We start from the raw sequence: 21,441 nt of genomic DNA, 5'->3' as shown, positions 1-21,441 counted from the left end.
AGCTGTTTTGGGCTTCAACTCCCAGACGCCCTAGCTAGCTTGGCCAGCAGTCAGGAATTCTGTGAGCTAAAGTCCAAAACATCTGGAAGACCAAAGTTAGGGAATCACTGATTTATAATACCCAGTTAAGAAGAAATATGTAAATTTTGATATGGGAACCAATAGGTATTGTTCTTGCTCTATAATGATTGGGACATTCTGAAGGCATAAAATTAGTTCAACATTTATTATTGCATGAGGTATAACAGTTGAAATAACAGATATTTGAAAACTAAATTTAAACATTTTAAGTGCTGTTTAACTAATAGTTGTGTTTAATAAAGATGTTCTAAAACTGTAAAATCTTAATATTCTCAGAGGCTAAAAACAAAAACAAAAGATTCCATTAGAGAGCTGCTATCAACAGTTATATCTTGTATCATCTCTCACCCAGCTCTATGGTACTTGAACATGTTCATTTCATATCAATCTTTTTTCACAGTGGAGTTTTGGGTGCTCACATAAGTATACTCCTGTAGGAGAAAAAATATACGTTTGACACACTACAGATACATTTATCTAAACATTATTAATAAAAATTTAAGTTAATAATCAAAGGCATAAGTGACAAATTTGATTCATTTTCAGTCTTGTTACTTGTAATGAAAAAAAAAGGGAACCATCAGATTTAACTAGATGTAGCTCTGTAACTGCCACTATTTCCCTTTGCTCATCACCTGAATTAGAGACTGGAAGGTGATCCATTGAGTAAGATGTTAAGAAATAAAGAAGCACCTCACTACTCAAGGAAATGTTATTTCCTACTTTTAAGGCCATTGTTACAGGAGTCTCATTCTGTAGGAGCATTTTTAGCACAGCCCAAAAGAGTTCTGTGGTTATTAGAGAAGTGGTAGGCTTATTCTCAACTAAGCGGTATCACTGTTCTCGATATATAATTTTAGAACAGACAAAATGAGAAACGTGCAAGAAAATGAAGACAATATTAAATTCAGAAGGGATAGGCATTACTAGAGAACAAGAGATCTTGGATAGCCAAGGATGTACAATTGGCCCTCTATATCCACGGATTATTTTTCCAGGAATTCAACCATCCACAGCTTGAAAATATTCCCAAAAGATATAATAATAATATTTATTTGTATCCCGCAAAACATATCAAATCCTAATTCCCTATCTCCCTCCCACCCTAAAATAGCGTTAAAACAATTCCCAATAAAATGCTCCCAATAAAATAGTCAATAAAATCAATCACGATCACAGTCCAGTGGGAACAGCTATGCAACTGGAGAGTGAACATTCCGAGGAGGTCCGTTTGGGAAGGCCTGCCAGAAGAGATCCGTTTTTATTGCTTTCTTAAAGGCCTCCCAAAGATGTTATATGGCAGGTCATTCCAGATTTTTGGAGCAGCAACAGAAAACTTCCTCTGGGAAGTCGTTACCAGTCTGGTTTTCTTAAACAGCAAGAGATTCTTCCCAGAGGACCTGAGAGTATGGGAAGGATTGTATGAGGGGAGGCGTTCCCTCAGGTAAGCCGGACCCAAGCCATGTACGGCTTTATAGGTAATGACCGACACCTTCTACTGTGCCTGGAAGCTAATAGGCAACCAGTGTAGGGATTTTAAGATAGGTGTAATAGGATCAAATTTAGAACCCCCTGTAACTAATCTGGCTGCCATATTTTGAACCAGTTGCAGCTTCTGAACGAGGCATGAGGGTTGCCCCATGTAGAGCACATTGCAGAAATTGAAATGAGAAATTACCAGTGAATATACAACTGTTTCTAGGTTTTCCTGTTCGAGGAAGGGTCGTAGCTGGTGTATCAGCCGAAGCTGATAACAGGCACTCCTGTCCGTCACATTCACCTGAGATGTCAGCTGAAGCTACAAGTCCAGGAGTATCCCCAAGCTATGAACAAAATCCTTTAGGGGAAGTGTGACACCGTCCAGAACTGAAGAGTTGATCACCATTCCCAGATTAGGATTGCCTATAGAGAGTACCTCCATTTTATTTGGATTCAGTTTAAGATTATTTTCCCTCATCCAATCCATTACTGACCTCAGGTAGTCATTCAGAGGAGAGATGCCATTCTTGTCACCAAAGCAGTCCGAGACATGGAGAAGCAAATTTGGGTGTCATCAGTGTATTGATAACACCCCACCCCATGTCTCCGGATGATCTCGCCAAACGGCTTTATGTAGATGTTAAATAGCATTGGAGACAGTATTGCGCCTTGAGGGACACCCAATTTGAGCTCCCTCTTGGCCGAACAACTGTCACCAAGCAACACCATCTGGAACCTACCCAAGAGATAGGACCGGAACCACTGCAAAGCAGTGCCCCCGATTCCTAACTCACTCATGGTCGATGGTATCGAAGGCCACTGAGAGGTCCAAGAGGGCCACACTTCCCATGTCGATGCACCAAGGCGACCATGGTGGTCTCGACTCCGTATCCCGACCTGAAGCCAGTTTGAAATGGATCATGATAATCGGTGTCATCCAAGACTGCTTAGAGTTGGTTGGCAACTGCTCTCTCAATCACCTTGCCCAAAAATGGAAGAAGAGATACCGGCCGATAGTTAGATTTCTCCAGGGGATCAAGGGAAGGCTTTTTAAGAATAGGTTAAACCACAGCCAGTTTTAAACTGGCTGGAAAGCTGCCTTCCCTAAGGGAGGCATTAATTATAGATCTTAACAAACTCATAGTTGCCTCCCCTCCCTGGATGGCCAGCCATGAAGGGCAGGGGTCAAGAGAGCAGGTGGTCTTTTTGACCTTAGCAAGCAGCTTGTCTATGTCATCAGTACTCAAAGACTGAAACTGATCCAAATTAATGTCATTAACAGAGTTGCTAGACACCTCTAGATGTTTCTGTGTTAAGTCTGGCATCTAAGTCGGCGCTTATCCGAGAGATTTTATTTGTGAATTAGTCGTTGAAAATATCACAGCAGGCCTCCGTGGGTTGTAATAACAGATTCAAGGTGGAAAGAGTCTGAGTTAACTTCCTAACAACCTTGGAAAGCTCTGCCGGACGAGACTTCGCAGACGCAATAGATGCAGAAAAGAAAGATTTCTTTGTTGCATTTATTGCCACTCGATAGGCTTTAAGTGAAGTCCTATGACATGTCTTGTCAGATAGGGATTGAGTCTTTCGCCAGCGGCACTCTAGTCATTGTACAGCCTGCTTCATCCTTCTAAGATCTTCAGTATACCAAGGATTTCTATTTGAAGCGGGCTGAAAAGGACGCTTGGGAGCGATTGTGTCAATAGCCTTTGTAAGATTGTTGTTCCAGGTGGACACCAAGGCTTTGACAGATTCACTGACGTTACCAGCCACTGCACCCTCTAGGGCTTCCTGGAACCTTTTGGGTTCCATTAGCCTTTGAGGGCGGATCATTCTAATAGGTCCACCACCCCCAGGAGGTGATGAATGGTGGCCTTTAGTCCAACTTTAACCAGGAAATGATCTGCCCATGACAAAGGGGAGGTACAATTACCTCCACCCACGGATTTTCCTTGTTCCAAACAAAAGACCACATCGATGGTATGACCAGTGCAATGCGTAGGCCCGGAGACAATCTGAGATAGGCCCATGTTTGTCATGGCCCACATGAACTCCCGAGCTGCCCCTGTAAGATCAGAAGAACTGGACTCGAGGGGGATATTGAAATCTCCCAGAACAAGAAGCCTGGGAGTTTCCAACACCAGCTCTGAGTCCAGTTGTGTCAGCTCGGCTAGGGAGTCTGTTAAGCAACAGGACGGTCAGTATACCAACAGAATCCCTAGACAGGGTGGTCGGTATACCAACAGAATCAGGTGAAGGTACATAGCCTCGATGCTCCAGAGAACAGGACCCGGAACAATGGATGCAAGCTGCAGGAAAAGAGATTCCACCTCAACATTAGGAAGACCTTCCTGACAGTAAGGGCTGTTCGACAGTGGAACACACTCCCTCAGAGTGTAGTGGAGTCTCCTTCCTTGGAGGTCTTTAAGCAGAGGTTAGATGGCCATCTGTCGGGGATGCTTTGATTTGGATTTCCTGCATGGCAGGGGGTTGGACTGGATGGCCCTTGCGGTCTCTTCCAGCTCTATGATTCTATGATTCTAGCTGTCGGAGAGGTATCCTAGTCATGGTAAAGTTGTTCTTATGGACTATGGCCACACCACCCCCTCGCCCACTTCCCCTTACCTGCTCACTAACGGCATATAAATTTCAAAAAGCAAACCTTGATTTTGCTATTTTATACAGTTGGACATTAGTATCTGGGGGGGATGCATTCTGAAACTCCCCACCCATGGATACAGAAAAATGTGGAACCTCAAGATCCATTGTCCCTAATGGCGGTGCGACATACGTGCCGCTGCTAGTGCAGCCACATGCACATGCCACCATTGGGGACAAGAGGGCTTGCCATCTGTGGATGCTTACATCTGAAGATGGCATGCCTGCAGATAGCATGGTCCCACTGTATAAGGGACAACAGTTTACTACGTCACTGCAATTAATGGGAACAGAGCACTTGCCAGTGGTGTCTTTTTAGACATGCTGAAAATGGAGGACATTCTGAAATTCCTCCTGTAGAGCAGGTCCTGGAAAAGGAAGATGCCTGGAGGGCTAGGCACCACAAAATGGAGGATGCAGGGCTAAAAAAACACTTATTATAAAGCTTAAGCCTTAAGCTTTAAGAGAAATATAAATTCATACTTCATTCTGAAATTCCTCCTGGGCAGAAGAATGAAATGAAGGATGTGTCCTGGGGAAGGAGGATGCCTGGTCATTTAACCACAAAGGAGGACAAGCTACCTAGTGTGTAATGGTTTGAGTATTGGACTATGACTCTGGAAACCTGGGTTCAATTCCCTCTCAGCTATATAAAACCCACTGAGTGACCTAGGGCAGGTCACACTCTCTCAGCCTCAAGGGAAGGCAGTGGCAATGCACCTCTGAAGAAACTTGCTAAGAAAGCCTCATGATAGGGTTGCCATAAGTGAGAAACGACTTGAAGGTACACAATCCCAACCCCAGTGGGTAGCCATGGCCAAGGCTTGGAGCAGCCCTTCTGCCACCCTTCCTAGCTGGGAGAAGTCTCTGGTGGCCAGAGAAAGCCTGAGGAAGTACAGGAGGAGGAGGAAGAGGTGCCCAGCCATGGGGAGGCTACAAAGACCGGCTGTTGGGGAGAGGGATGGACAGAAGTTCTGGAGGTACTGACAGTTTCTTGTTTTCAAGGGGTAGCAGGAGGGAGGAAAGGACAAAGAGGAGGAGGAGGAGGAGGAGGAGGAGGAGGAGGAGATGGGCAGAGGTTGTTTTTCTGCAGGATGGAAGCAGGCAAAAATTTGTACTCCCGTCACTTTTCCTTGCAAGTGGCGCAAGGACTGGTGTGGGGTTGTCCAGGGTTGCAAAAGCCGGGATTGAAACACGGCCAGACTAGTGTGATTGATGAAAACACAGCCTGGCTTCGAATGCCGGCTCGGGTTGGGTGACCCTTGGGCAAGTCACACTGTCTAAGCCTCAGTGTACAGCCATGGCACACACCATCAAGAAACATGGCAAGGAAACCCAGTGATAGGGTGGCCTCTTAGGGCCAGCATAAATGAGAAACTACTTTTAAAGGCACACAACAACAACAACGGTCCGTGGCAAGGAGGGGCGGAGGCGGGGGGCACCAGGTATCACCCGATGCAGTGTGCACCCCCTGCATACCCCTAGTGACGCTGTTGGCACCTGCAATTTTGGTATCCATGGGGTAGGCTCCATAGCAGCTGAAAATAATACTGAAGCCGATGGTATGGAGGCTGTCAGTAACGATGCTGTCAATGTCAATGGTGGGGCTACCTGCCAATCTGTTCAGCTTTTGAACCCGTAAAAGGAGTCTCTGAGCAGATGCAAAACCCTAATGTGACAGAGACCACGAAGAAGTGATTCTTTCACTGATTTAGATAATGTTTTTGAATGGGCCATAGCAGTAATAGTCATTAAGAGACAATATTGCCCCTAGGCAGCTTGGGAGCCAGCAGGCAACTGTCCTGCTCCACTAGCAAATTTATACTTGGTTTCTGTTTCTGTTCTCACTCAACAGTTTGCTGTGGCATGTTCCCACAGCCAATTTGTGGCAGGGGAGGACAAGAGAAAGGAATAATTGTTCCCCACTTAGATCTCCTCCCAGTATTCTGGAAGTACTCTAGGGTACCCTGCAGCCCAGAAAGCTGACAGCTGTTACTTTTTATACAGCCTGATAGAAAAAGAATACATCCAGCCTTCATCCAGGTGCTGCTCTCCAAGTGCGGGAGGTGGGTTGCTAAAGGGATCCCCTTACTTTTAACCTGCTCTTGCTCATGTGCAGAGCAGCACACAGAAGGGAATGAAAGGTTGCTGTTATTATTCAAATTATAATTAATAGTTCTCTGCATACCATAACCAAACAACACCTTCACAAAATTCAAATTGACCCTGTGGTGTGATTGGACTGATCAACTTTGAATTGAATATCTTATAGCTGAATACAACTTTTTAAAATTATTTTTAAATTATTATCATTATACTGGTGTTAGAACATACTTTGACTGATATTTAATTAGACACATACTTACTAAATCATTGGCTACTGAACTATGACTGCCTGAATCCAATGGAATGTGTCCCACTGTGGCTGTAAGTTCAAAAGAGAAAATATTTTTAAAAATCAATTTCTTAATTTTTTAAAAAAAATTCCCCAAGCAGAATCAAAATGAAATTATATTAATGCATATTTCCCCACTCTTCATCATATTTAAGGTCTCTGAAAATTCAAGAAAGAATTGCTAAAAGTAAACTGAATTTTGTGTAAGTCAAGAGAAGGAAACATCTGACCTACCCATGAAAAACCATCTTGCAAAAGATGCTTTTCTTTCTCCCTGAAAACTCCACTCCCTGGAGCTGGAAAGATTACCATGCACTTCTTGCTTCCAACTGGAAAGGCAAGCTGTAGGCAGGGAAATGCCACTATTATCTCTAACTCTACAAAACATGGGCACATCCCACTCCAACTCCATTGCATTTCTCATTGGGAACATAAATAGGGTGGGATGGGGTATTCTACTGTTATCTTAGATCTGAGATAGAACAAAATTGTACTGTGCTTGCATTCCTGGTGGGGAACATGAAGGGTGAAGAAAACCCTTGGTAACATCCCTAAAGGAGAATATAAGCATGATAGTGGGTGGCAACTAGGGATAGGGGAGGTAATCACCCTGCTCATTCTGATCTAAGATAGCAGCAGGAGTCCACTTCCACCATCCTACTCTCACTTCCAGTGGATAATGCAAGTGGATAATGGGAAATGAGACTGGAGACAGTAAAGCTATTTTAGGTGCAAATGAAGACATGGGACTCTGTGCCTCTCTGCCTGAAAATGGAAAATTGTAGAAACAACAGCCCTTCAGCCAAGGGACCGTCAGAATGTCATAGGCTTCTGCATTTCTGTTTTCATTGATGGAATAAAACTTTCTTTGGCTGGTATTCTTGCCAGAAGCAAATATATCTATCTGACGTGGTCTCAATGATGTATTTAACTGATGAAACACCTCTGGATGCAAGGTCTATTTTCCTGGATGGAATTTGTTTTGGCTGAGGTAATCTGTTTGAACATTTAGTGTTCCTTTCAGATATCCAACCTAGATTTTAGGTTCCTCTCTACCCATTTGAACAACTTGTTTGACTTGTTATCAGGGGAGATGACTGCAGTCCTCACTGATTGCATATGTATGTCCTCATGTTCATATTGTCCATGTACACCTGAACATGGTGTCCTCGGATGAAAGTTGTAAAATTCATATGTGCTAACTGTACAGCCTTCAATTCTAGACCGTTTATGTTGTACGTTCTGTCCAATGCAGACCAAACAACCTGAATAGCATGGCCTTTGCAATGCATCCCCCAACTGGTAAGGTTTACATCAGTTGTTACTTGAAGCTTGAGTTGTACTGGCAAAGGAACCTCCTTGTCCAAACCAGTCGTCAGAGACTTGCTGGGCAGTGGTCATGTGGACTGAAATGCATTTAGGTTTTTCAGTTCCCTGATTTTCTGGTCAGCCATCAGGGAGATGGAGTCCTCTTTTAATTTTGCTGTGGTTTGCAGCTTTTTCTTCTCAGTGTCCAAAGCCACACCATTTGTCTCTTCTCTTTAGGAAATATATTATTTTTCTCAATCTATAACCTAATTCTCCTGACTGACATAAGGGAAGGGAATGCACATCCCGTTTACAGGGTAGGAGATAAAAAAAACTGACAGGGAAGGGGCAGAGACACAACAGCACCAATGGAAAATGAACGTAATTCCTGCCTCGTTGGTTGGCACGTGGGGATTAACCATGAGTGGCCGGATTGCTCCTCGGCGTCATCCTGAGAATGCCAGAATTATGAAAATGAAAGCATCATGGGAAAGTGTAGTATGCAATACATTTTCACAACAAGTTCACAGGGAGTCAATTTTTGCTATACAAACTTTAAAAATTATTGACACAAAGAGCAGTTCAAGGGCAGGTAACCAAGTAACATTTGTTTCACCCTAATAAAAATTTTGGTATTATTCCCCATTGATACACATGTTTCTGGAATTATGTTTCAGTTTTATCTATATAAATAAAAATGTAAATGTTCGTTTGTTCACAATCTTAAATCTCTGAACCTTCTTTACTGATTGCTTTGAAATTTTGACACAACGTTCCATTCGAATACACGCATGTTTTTATATAATGTAAGCCACTCTGATAGACTTTTGGCTGAAGAGTGGGTTATAAATACTATAAATAAAATAAAAAATATACCTACTATGTTTTTATATATCTACTATTATATAGATGTCACACCTGTGACATGGGAAATTCTTTCATTTCCAATACATGAATGAAGTCCAGCTGTTGTTCACTTAGCAGTACATCTCGAAAATGAACAACACATGTATTTCACAGCTGCAAATGTGCAACTAATAGCCCAGAATCCATTTGCTACAACGTTAAAATGACAAATTTGCAAAAACACTGCTGTATTCGGAAGTCCCTATGGATTATACATGGAATGCGAGTAGAAAATCATTTGAACGATGCAAACAAGGAGAGCGAGTTGATAAACAACTTGGCATATTCAAAGAAACTACGAAAGGCAGACAGTATACCATGCATCCCAATCAAGATGAATGCTTCTTTCTTTGCATGCTGTTGGTAAATGTGCCTGGTCCAACGTCTTTCCAGCAACTGAGAATTATCAACGGCATTACACATGCCACTTTCCGCGGGGCATGTCAAGCTCTGAATTTATTGGAGAACAACCGACACTGGGATTTATGCATTAATGATACGTGCAACACGTCACATCCAAATCAAATCCGTGCATTGTTTGCAATCATATTGATCACCTGCTCTCCTTCATCTCCAACAGAGTTATGGAAGAAATATAAATAGCACATGGCTGAAGATATTTTCCGTCAAATACGCAACAAAACTTCAAATATGATCATGGATTTCACAGTAGAAATCTACAACGAAATGTTGATAATTATTGAAGATTTGTGCTTAGAAATCAGGAACAAAGTTTTCCATCAATTGGGAATGCCATCACCGAATCGATCTGCTGCTGCTTCGTTCGACGTACAATTGCATCGTCAACAAAATTACAACACGGATGATTTTTTGTCATACGTTCACTCAAATATTCCTAAACTAACGCTTGAACAAAAAGGCATTTACAATCAAATAATGCAGAATTTCAATAACGGAGTTGGAGAAATCTTCTTCTTAGATGTGCCAGGAGGAACTGGTAAAACGTTCCTAATTAGATTGGTTCTGGCATCAATTCGATCCCAAAATGACATAGCCTTAGCTCTTGTGTTGCCCGGAATAGCTGAAACATTGCTACCAGGTGGAAGAGCTGCTCATTCCGCTTTGAAATTGCCATTGAACATGCAATTCATTGAAAATCCCATGTCCAACCTTTCCAAAGCATCCAGCATGGGAAAATGATTGCAGAAATGCAAACTTATAGTTTGGGATGAATGAACAATGGCGCACAAAAAATCACTCAAGGCTCTTGATCAATAATTGCAAGATTTGCGTGGAAACATCAGACCATTTGGGAACACATTCATGTTGCTTCCAGGAGATTTCTGGCAAACATTACCTGTAATTCCTCGATCGGCACCAGCGGATGAAATAAATACTTGCCTGAAATACTCCACTTTGTGGCGACATGTAAAGATGTTAACATTAACTACAAATAAGCAAAACGAGCGCTCAGCTGAAATATTCTTACATCAATTGCTGGAAATTGGGAATGGAAAGATGCTGGTTGATGTGACCTCAGGACGAATTTCATTGCCTCATAACTTATGCAATTTAGTGACATCAAAAGAAGAACTGGTTGAAAAAGTATTTTCCAATTTTCAAACCAATTATAAGAATCACGATTGGTTGAGTGAATGAGCTATTCTTGCGGCCAAGAACAAAGACATCTATGAACTTAACAATATTATTCAGTCGAACATTCAAAGTGAGGCCATCACATACAAGTCCGTTGATACTGTTGTGGGAGCAGATGAAGTAGTTAATTATCCAACAGAATTTTATAATTCACTCGATCTGCCAGGGATGCCACCACATGTACTGCAATTGAAAATTGCCGTTCCAATGGGCCTGTCCCAATTAGTCTCAGGGCCCACGCATTCGGCTGGTAATACACTCGATGTTCTCCTCTGTATGGATATGGAGATTCCGTGGGCAAAGGTTACTCGTGTCTCTCCCTTGTCATGGACGGACCATTTCCTGGTCGAGGCTAATATCAAGGCTTCTACCCAGACCCCTCCCGGGGGTGGCGGACCCATTCGGATGGTCCACCCTCAAAGGCTGATGGAACCCAAAAGGTTCCAAGAAGCCCTAGAGGGGTCTATGGTTGGAACTGACGGCAATTCTGTTGATGCCCTAACTAATATCTGGGATAGTGACCTCTCTAGGGCTATATACAGTATCGCTCCCAAGTGTCCTCTCAGACCTGCTTCCAAAAAACGGCCATGGTACACGGAAGATCTTTGGGCCAGGAAGCGGGTTCTGCGACGGCTAGAGCGCAAATGGCAGAGACATCAGCGCTTAGCTGACAAGACACTCCTAGACTCTCTTTTCGAGGACTATGGAGTGGCGATAATCGCAGTGAAGGACTCGTTCTTTTCTGCGCGTATCACATCCGCGGAGTCGCGTCCGGCAGAGCTGTTCAGGGTAGTGAGGGAGCTTACTCGACTCCCTCCTCCCCTGAACCCTATTTTGGAACCATCTAAAGCCTGCTGCGACGAGTTTAACAACTTCTTCGCGGATAAAATTTCTCGGATAAGGGCTGATCTTGACGCCAGTATTAGTTCAGAATCTAGAGTAGAGGTATCCAGAGCTTCTGTGGACTTGGTTAAACTGGATCACTTTGAGTCTGTCTGTACCGAGGATGTGGACAAGATTCTGCGAAGTGTTAGGAGGACGACTTGTTCCCTCGATCCCTGCCCTTCGTGGCTGACAGTTCAAGGGGGAGTCGGTGTAACTAATATGTTGCACCGCATTATTAATACATCCTTCAGGGATGGGCAGTTTCCATCTGTATTGAAGATGGCCATAGTAAAACCTTTGTTGAAAAAGCCCTCCCTTGACCCCCTAATTCAGATTAATTATCGGCCTGTCTCACTGCTGCCATTTTTAGGGAAGGTGATCGAGAGGGCAGTTGCCCTTCAGCTTCAGGGGATCTTGGATGAGACGGATTATCTGGACCCATTTCAAACTGGCTTCCGGGCGGGCTATGGAGTTGAGACTGCCATGGTCGCTTTAGTTGATGATCTCCGTCTGGGCATGGACAGGGGGAGCGTGTCCCTGTTAGTGCTCTTGGACATCTCAGCGGCCTTCGATACCATCGACCATGGTATCCTTCTGGGTCGCCTGAGGGAGTTAGGTATCGGGGGCTCTGCTTTGCAGTGGTTCCGTTCCTACCTCTCGGGCAGATTCCAGATGGTGGAGCTGGGGGACTGTTGCTCTGATAGGAGGGCCCTTACATCTGGTGTCCCTCAGGGAGCGATTTTGTCCCCTATGCTATTTAACATTTACATGAAGCCGCTGGGAGAGATCATCTGGAGACACGGGGCGCGGTGTTATCAGTACGCTGATGACACCCAAATAGTCTTCTCTGTGTCTCCGACTGATGCAGTAACTAGGGATGGCATCTCTCCTCTTAATGTTTGCCTGGAGTCGGTAATGGGCTGGATGAGGGAAAACAGACTCAGCCTGAATCCAGAGAAAACAGAAGTGCTGGTGATTGGCTCTCTTGGCCCGGGTAAGGAAATTGCTCCACCTGCCCTAAATGGGGTCATGCTCCCTGTGAAGGACTCTGTTCGCAGTTTGGGGGTGCTCCTGGATTCATCGCTCCACCTTACTGCTCAGGTGGATGCAACAGTCAGGAGCACTTGTCATCAGCTTTGGCTGATACGCCAGCTGCGACTCTTCCTTGGCCAGGGGGACCTTGAAACCGTGGTACACGCTCTGGTAACCTCTCGATTAGATTTCTGTAATGCGCTTTACATGGGGCAACCCTTGTACCAGAACCGGAAGCTTCAATTAGTGCAGAATATGGCTGCTAGGCTGGTTACTGGATGCCCCAGAGCCAGCCATATAACACCAGTCTTAAAAGATCTTCATTGGCTGCCTATTCGCTTCCGGGCCAAATACAAGGTGTTGGTTATCACCTATAAAGCCCTAAATGGCTTGGGCCCAGAGTACTTGGAGGACCGCCTCTCCCCATACAATCCGCCCCGCACTCTCAGATCGGGTGAGAAACATCTTTTAAGAGTTCCTGATGTTAGGTATGTGTCATCTCGGAGGGCTTTCTCTGTTGCAGCCCCACAGCTCTGGAACTCCCTCCCCAACGAGCTCCGTACTTCCACCTCCCTTGATGTCTTCAAGAAGAACCTGAAGACTTATTTGTTCCGCCAGGCTTTCCCACCGTGAGCCTTGTTGTTATGCTTCCCCCTGCAGTGTTTCATTGTATTCCATTCTACACAGCCACTTGTATGGTTATTATTGTATTGTACTGTTTGTAAATGTTTTTATTGCTATTTGTGATATTGTTGGGGAAGGGGGTTGTGATGTTTTTATCTGTTTTTATCTTGCTGTACACCGCTGTGATTTTTGGAACAGCGGTATAGAAATAAAATATTATTATTATTATTATTATTATTATTATTATTATGTTGCGCAATATCAACCAGCCAAAGCTTTGCAACAGCACGCGACTTGCAGTAAAAAAAAAATTAATGAGCAACATCGTTGAAGCAACAATCTTGAGGTGAAGATGTCCTCATTCCTCGCATTCCTATGATTTTTCAATTTAAGAGATTGCAATTAGATTGGCGTTTGCAATCACCATCAGTAAAGCTCAGGGACAATCTTTAGAATTTTGAAGTTTAGAGCTAGACATGGATTGCTTCTTACATGGACAATTATATGTTGCGTGTTCTAGAGTCGGCAAACCAGACAATCTCTATATCTACACAGACAATGGAACAACAAACAATACTGTATACCCATTAAATATTTCAGAAATGTGCACTTTCTCTTTCTTTTCCATTTAACCAGACTGAGCCACAGCAACGCATGGCCAGGTACAGCTAGTTTTAAATAAATATAAAACCATAACTATAAAACTGTTAGCCTTCCAGAATAGGATTTCTAAGCTTTTTCTCACCACGTCTCCGATCTGAATGATACTGGCAAAGAATACTGCATGCTCCGGTGCTCTTACGTCCTCCATGCTCTATACCTCGTATAACTAACAGTTTTGTGGCTGATGCAGTACCTTGTACCTAGAATATTGCCACAATAAGAATTACTGTTCACTCAAATGGTTCATTCATCTAGGGACAAATGACTCTAAATGTAATACTAAATTTGGTTTACTGTAGAAACTATGCAGTCACCTTACTTATCATGGGTGTAAAAACAGCCAGCCCCTTATCTGCCTATACTTTTAAAGGTAGCATTAAATTACAGATTAGCCATAACTGTCAAAATGAAAATTCTTCAAGGGAAATAATTAACATAAAATCTATCCTTAATGTATTTTATTATATCGGCTGCTTAAGACTTTTTAAAGAGATGGTGGAATGATATGCCATATTCACCAGCATGAATTAAAAATGGGTATGCCTGTTGCTACAGGTGCTAATGGAAAGATCTGAAATATCTATCAATTAACCATATTTCTCAGAAACTTTGAGGCAGCTCACTAGTTACTTGGCATTCACCAAGTATCTTATCTGGTAGAAAAGAGCCTGTAGTTATTATACTTCATCTCTCTCTCTCTCTCTCTCTTGAAGTGAGGAGACCCTCAATATTCCTGCTCTCACCATATCTCAGAGACCAAGTAAGAAGTTAACTATTCCTGCCATTTTGTTGTTTGTCCCACTACCTGTCTTACTGTGAGAATAGTTATCTGCTTTTGAATCCTAACAACACTACATATTATAATGAACTTTGGTATTTTAAAAAAATCATTTTTATAACAAAAATATGGAACTATCATTATATACCATTCCATACCAGCAATTATATTAAATACACATACTTTATAACACTCTCTATACTGTGCATATACTGTTACATTCACTCTGCCTCCCCAAGTGGTGAGATGTTCTAGGGACCGCAGTATTTGAGTATAGCCTCCTTTAGAGGACTGATTACTGGAGATTTACAGATTTTCTTTTGAAATATAGAAGCCATGTACAGATGGCAGTTGTACTTCAATGCATTTGTAGGGTACCAGGTTGAGAAAGGTTACCACATAAACTGGTGGTGCTTCACTTCCAACTGCTCTATAGGGTTTTCCAATGATGATGATGATGATGATGATGATGATGATGATGATGATGATGATGATGTTTATTTATATTTCCTGCCTCTCGCAAGGATCGAATATTCTGAACCATACATGTATATAGTAACATATACAGCTGATGACATTAGCACATACAGCAGCCTGATTCACTGCATCTATGGTCAAACATGATTGTGGGCAAATGTATTCTTGGTGATAGGAAAAGACAACATCCACCTGCCCACCATATCAATGGTGGATAGTGTGTCCTCACACAACAGGGTTTTGTGGCTGTGCAGGGACTCCATTCGGAAGCTAAAAAGCTCAGCAGATTGGCAGGAAGCCCCGGCCACTCTCATGTACTGAGCATGCCCAACCCCACCAATCTAGCTCTACCTTCTCCAGCCCCCAATTTGATTGGCTGGCACCTTCTTTCTTTTTAATGGCTGTAGCCAGGCTAGCCCATCTCTGCCAGCTCTCTTCCTACTGGTCATTGCTAGGCTGGCCCATCTCTGCCAGCTCTCCACAACCACGTAGAAGCCTTGCACAGGTCAGACAGGGAGACACCACGGAGGAAGGCAGCAGATGAGGAGACAGCCCTGGTTGAGTGTAGGTGCACATCAACAAGAGGAGGGTGTTTAGCCAGTTCATAGGCTAGGAGAATAGTTTGTGCAATCCATTTTGCAAGCCGTTGTGAAGAAACAGGGTGGCCTTTCCTAGGTCCGCCATAACAAACAAAGAACTTGCTGGTGAACATGAACTCAGCAGAACATGGAGTATAAAATGCCAAAGCACAGTGAACATCCAGAGTATGCATAGTTTTTTTTCCAAAGGAGTAGATGGTTCCAGATAAAGGGTTGGCAGAACAATGTCCTGAGAAAGATGGAAAGAGGAGACCACCTTGGGGAGGAAGGAGATATCTAGTCTTAGCACAGCCTTGTCTTTGTGGAAAATGAGATAAGGTTTGTCTGAAGATCTTCTGGCTGAGGTGATGACAACCAGGAATGCTGTCTTAAAAGACAATAGCCTCAGTAAGGTTGAACCCAAAGGCTCAACCAAGGGCCTCATGAGTTGCATAAGCACCAAAGAAAGTGACCTGGGAGTCGGTAACAGAGGAACTGGAGGGTACAGGTGATTTAGTACTTTGAAGAATCTTTTAACTGGAGGTGAAGTGAAGAGTTTTGCAGAGGGTGAGCCATGAGGCTGGTTAGCCGCTATGGCAGACAAACAAACTTTAAGAGAAGAGAAAGCTAGTCCTTCATCATGTAGGTGGAAGAAGTGCAAAGCTGTAGACAAATGAACAAAAGCATCTCCATTTGTAAGAATAGGAGTGCCTGGTGGAGTCTTTACAGGAGGCAAAGGGAACCTTCAGGAGTTCAAAAGAGGACAGTGCTGGATCCTCCAGGCTGTTAGGTGGTGACTATGAACATCTAGGTGGAGATCTGTCCCACTGGAGTGGGAGAGAAGGTCCAGCCAATCTAGAAGTTTGAGATAACAGTCCTTGAACAGGTGGAGGAGAGGGGTGAACCAGGGTTGTCTTGGCCAGTACGGAGCCACCAGTATCACATTGGACTTTTCCTCCACCATCTTGACCACTATCCTCGCCACTACAGAAAGGGGAGGAAAGACATAGAGAAGGTGGTGTGTCCAGCTCAAGAGAAAGGCTTCTCTTAGGGAGTTTGTCCCTTGATTGGCCCTGGTGCAAAACAATGGGCACTTCACATTCTCGGGAGAGGCAAAGAGATCCAGCTAGGGAGTGTCCCGTCAAGATGTGATGAACTTGAATGCTTTGGGTGACAAGGTCCACTTGTGTTGCAGAGCCCTGTCCTGGCTCAGAGAATCTGCCAAAACACTGTCTTTGCCTGCTACATGGACTGCCACTGGATAGATGGAGCAGATACTGCACCACCTCCAAAGCTGGAGGGCAAGGCAGAGAAGCGGTGGAGAGTCGGGCTGCCCTGCTTGTTAATGTAGCAGACTGCAGTGGTATTATCCATGACCATTTGGACCATCTTGTGGTGCAGGTGGTTCTTGAATGCTCTGAACGCTTTGATGATCGCTAGAGGTCTAGGGCATTGATATGCATTCATGACTCTGAAAGAGACCAGTGTCCCTGAACTCAAAGATCCCCGTAATAAGCTCCCCAGCCCATAATGGAGGCATCTGTGGTGACCATCCTGGAAGGCTGAGGAGGCTGGAATGGCATCCCTCCAACAATATTTTGAGGGATGTTCCACCACTGGAGCAAAGTCTGCACTTCTGTTGGGAGAGTGAGTCTTTTGGACTGTTGATTGTGGAGGTGGTCAAAGACAGACTGGAAACACATGAAGCCGAAACTTCATGTGCACCAGGTGGGCAACCATGATGCCATGAGGCCTAGTAGTTGCTGGATGTCCCTCACTGATGGATGGGAGAGACGAAGAATAGTTTGAATGTGAGACCAGAGAGACTCAGCTCTTTGAGTAGGTAGATAGGCATGAGCCATTACAGAGTCCAGAGACATTCCAATGCACTCTATCACTTTGACTGGTTCCAAGATGGACTTGGAGGGACTGATGGTAAGACCAAGGTCAATGAAGAGAAACAGAGTGTGATGGACATCTCAAAACAGTTGTGTCAGGAGGACGATACTAGAAGCCAATCATCTAAGTACAGGAAGATTTTTATCCTTTGGGTTTGCAGATATGTGATTACCACTGCTATGCACTTCGTGGAGACCCTGGGGGCGGTAGAGAGGTTGAAGGGTAAGACATTATATTGATAGAGATCTCTGTCTATGGCGAAATGAAGATACTTGCGGTGTTGAAGACACATGCGTACCATGGAGTAAACATGCACCGTCGAAACTAGAGGAATTACAGCAGGGATGGGTGTCAATACCGAGTGGTGAGTGGTACCACTGTCATAGAGGCTGAAGAGAGAGGTGGAAAGGAGGACACAATACCGTCGCCATGTTGCGAGGCGGTGGACAAGGGACCCTGGTGATTCGCTACTCTGGACACAAGAATGGAGATGGAGAAGTGGAAGGTGTGAAATAGGAACTGGACCGAAAGCCACAGTAACAGGCAGGAGAACAGAATTAAGATCCTCAGTATCAAGAAGGAGAATTGTAAGACTGCTCCCTGTGATAGGTAACAATCTTGGAATGAAGGAGAGCAGACCTATAAGATGAAGGGCGCTCTCTCCAACAGTCCTCTGTCTGTACCCTTGCATAAATGAAGCTGAAGTATATGCACAGATATAGGATGGGTGACACCTGGCTGAATGAAACTACATGTGAAAGGGATCTAGGAGTCCAAGTAGACCACAAGTTGAACATGAGTGAACAGTGTGATGCGGCAGCTAAAAAGGCCAATGCTATTTTAGGCTGCATCAATAGAAGTATAGTGTCTAGATCAAGAGAAGTAATAGTGCCACTGTATTCTGCTCTGGTCAGGCCCCACCTAGAATATTGTGTCCAGTTCTGGGCACCACAATTCAGAAAGGACATTGAGAAACTGGAGCGTGTCCAAAGGAGGGCGACAAAAATGGTGAAGGGTCTGGAAACCATGCCCTATGAGGAACGACTTAGGGAGCTGGGGATGTTTAGCCTGGAGAAAAGAAGGTTAAGAGGTGATATGATAGCCCTGTTTAAATATTTGAAAGGATGTCATATTGAAGAGGGAGCAAGCTTGTTTTCTGCTGCTCCAGAGAACAGGACCCGGAACAATGGATGCAAGCTACAGGAAAAGAGATTCCACCTCAACATTAGGAGGAACTTCCTGACAGTAAGGGCTGTTCGACAGTGGAATGCACTCCCTCGGAGGGTGATAGAGTCTCCTTCCTTGGAGGTCTTTAAACAGAGGCTGGATGGCCATCTGTCAGGGATGCTTTGAATTGGATTTCCTGCATGGCAGGGGGTTGGACTGGATGGCCCTAGTGGTCTCTTCCAACTCTACAATTCTATGATTCTATGATTCTAAGAGTCACAGTAATAGAATCTCCAGGAGGAAGCAGAAATGTCAGCCTGATCTCTAAATGGAGAGTGGCAAGATCTAGCAGGGGAAACGACTCATGACCATGGGGGCGGAGGCAAGAAACATAGTTGGAGGGGACTTGGTCTTATGCTTTTTCTTGAGCTTGTCAGCCTCAGATTCTCCCCTGGTAGCCAGGGATCTTTTCTTCTCTTTGTAGGAACACAGCTTCTCTCAAGAAACAGGGAATTTCCTGCACCGGTGCAGCCGAAGCAGCAGGGATCGCCAAAGAATCCGAACTAACTGTAGATGATATCGAGGCCATTGGGCCCAAGGGCATCAATGTTGAGGCTATCGATACTGAGGGGGTCGATACCGAGGGGGCCGGTATAGAGGTGACAGGGGTAGAAGAAGACATTTTCTTTGAAATCTTCAGGATCCTCAGTATTTTGGAAATTGGAATGAGGGCCAAAGGTCCTGAAATGAAGTTGAGAGTTCAGCTAGCAAGAGAGAATGCTCCCAGCATAAAAAGTTTCAAGCACTGGGCTCTATTCCGAAGCATTTGAGGAGTAAAAGAACAGCAAATGGAGCAATGCTCAGCAATGTGGCTTTCCCCAAGACAAATAAAGGCAAGCACAACTTTCCTATTGCAGGAGACACAAAGTTTGAAAAGAGAGGTGGAGGCCATAAGAAGCCCAGAAAAGGGCACCCAGCCTGGTGGGAAAAAGAGGAAAAAATAAACAACCTCTCTCTTCTTTTCGTTGGGCAAACTCAAAGTAAAATAATAATAATAATAATAGAACCATCTAACCGTACAGAGAGTGCTCAGTTAGAGAACTATCAGAATTAGGTTTCTCTACTGGTGGACGAAAGAGAATTGAAGGTGGAGCTAGATTGACAGGGTTGGGCATTCTCAGTACACAAAAGGCTTTTACGGACATTTAAAAAAGAAACATTTAAAAAACCACCTTCATTTTTTTCTTTTATTTTCTCTTGCAGTTTGCAGGTGTGCTCCCTCTCTCCAGCACTGAAGCTATACTATGGTCTAGTTACAAAAATTCTCCTTACCTGGTGACAGGTTTTAGGTAAAATGCATGGTGCACAGTAACGGTGCCCCAACTGACAATCTTGTACAGTTCCATGTACAAGAATAACATCATCCAAAGCACTATCAAAAATATCACATTTGGTGTGGTTTGGTACATCTACCACATACAAATTAGAATATTGTACACACATCTTGTATGACCAGTCCTAGAAAGCCAAACCATATAGTGAGAATTATGTTATCATTGATAATCATTGCAATATGATAATACCTCAATAGCTTAAACTTTAATTTAAACTACCATTCACAAAATCATTCTGATAGAGAATGCATTTCAGGAGTAAACATTTAAATATATTGTTTTGTTTTTAAATGTATTCTTTTGCTTTTATCCCATTCCATACTTTGGCATATGATAAGAGACTTTGATGAATGGAAGATACTATATGCACATGCACATTTACTTTTTTCTTTAATTTCCTTGTTCTGTTTCCTAAGAAAGTATAAATCAGTTTGTACTACAAGCAACCAGTTCTCATATTTACCAATCTGCATCTATTCTGTCTACTCAAATTATTTTTTTCAAATTTTGTCAAGTTTTCCACAAATATACAAAAATATAATTTTAAGAATGGTAATCTTATAATAAACTAAACCTATATACATACACATATATGCACTTTATTATTCCATACCAACCATAATAGCAATTTCTTAAAATTATTTATCATGTATGTTGAAGTCTATATCAGGTTCCAAAATAAATAATTAAACAGTCTGTGAGCATTCTGTTATCTATTTTATTTTATTTATATCTCCCTTTCTCCCATCATGGGATTCAAAATGGCAGAAAAGGAATACTGTGATTACTAAAACCCAGTCTTAGTTTTTCAAAAAGAAGTCAAATTGATAAAACATGGGCTAGAAAAGCTAGTATGGTGTGTATTTTTAATTGCTTGATGAACAGAACCCAAAGTGTGGTCAGTAATAGCTCCCCTTCATCCTGGACAGATGTGACAAACACAATGCCAAAGGATTCTGTCCTGGGTCCAGATGTTTCACACCTTTATAAACAATTTGGGAGATGAAATAGAGGACATGCTTATCAAATATGCAAATTATATCAAACTGGGGAAGGTAGCCAATATCTTAGAAACAAGAAGCAGGATTCATATTGGAGAACTGGGGCAAAACCCAAAAAATTAAGTTCAGTAAGGATAAATATAATGTAGTATGTTTAGGTGAGAGCCAGCGTGGTTTAGCAGTTTGAGTGTAGATCAGGGTTTGGTTTTCCATTGGTTTATGGAAACCACTGTGTGACCTTGTGTGATGGTTCCCTTGGGAGCAATGCCCTGTGCTGGGCCCTTACTCTCAAGGAATCCCCTTAAAAGAACTATATTTCCGCTGCCACCACTCAGTGAATTGTCAATGAACTATATTTCCCAAGCACACACTGAGACTTGCTTGGGCGAGAGATCTAGTTTCCTTTCTTGCTAACCCAGAGCAATCAGTAACCGAGTTAAGGCACGTGTACAGGAGCAAAGAGATAGCAGATGCTTTTAAAAGAAAGAGTTTATTTTAA

At 43.3% G+C, this 21,441-nt stretch overlaps 1 protein-coding gene across 4 annotated transcripts in view; it reads right to left on the bottom strand.

Annotated features, from left to right (window-relative positions):
• Positions 1–217: 217 nt before the first annotated feature.
• LOC149314311 (solute carrier family 9 member C1-like) overlaps positions 218–21,441 on the bottom strand; it is a 157,128-nt gene continuing 135,904 nt past the window's right edge. For 3 of the 4 annotated variants that reach the window (XM_089520831.1, XM_089520830.1, XM_089520832.1), the window contains 4 exons: positions 19,880–20,065; positions 13,731–13,848; positions 6,585–6,643; positions 218–512 (listed from right to left, as the gene is read on the bottom strand). In XM_089520831.1, coding sequence (XP_089376957.1) covers positions 465–512; positions 6,585–6,643; positions 13,731–13,848; positions 19,880–20,065 — 411 coding nt within the window. In that variant the 3' untranslated portion in view covers positions 218–464. The remainder of the gene's footprint in view (positions 513–6,584; positions 6,644–13,730; positions 13,849–19,879; positions 20,066–21,441) is intronic. The other variant, XM_089520833.1, reaches the window with a different exon arrangement.

Source organism: Sceloporus occidentalis, unplaced genomic scaffold, assembly GCF_023333645.1.
Source record: "Sceloporus occidentalis isolate IW3139 unplaced genomic scaffold, rSceOcc1.0.p SCAF_4, whole genome shotgun sequence".
Classification (NCBI taxonomy): Eukaryota; Metazoa; Chordata; class Lepidosauria; order Squamata; family Phrynosomatidae; genus Sceloporus; species Sceloporus occidentalis.
The sequence above is the reverse complement of the archived record's forward strand: the minus strand, read 5'-3'. Positions and strand labels throughout refer to the sequence as shown.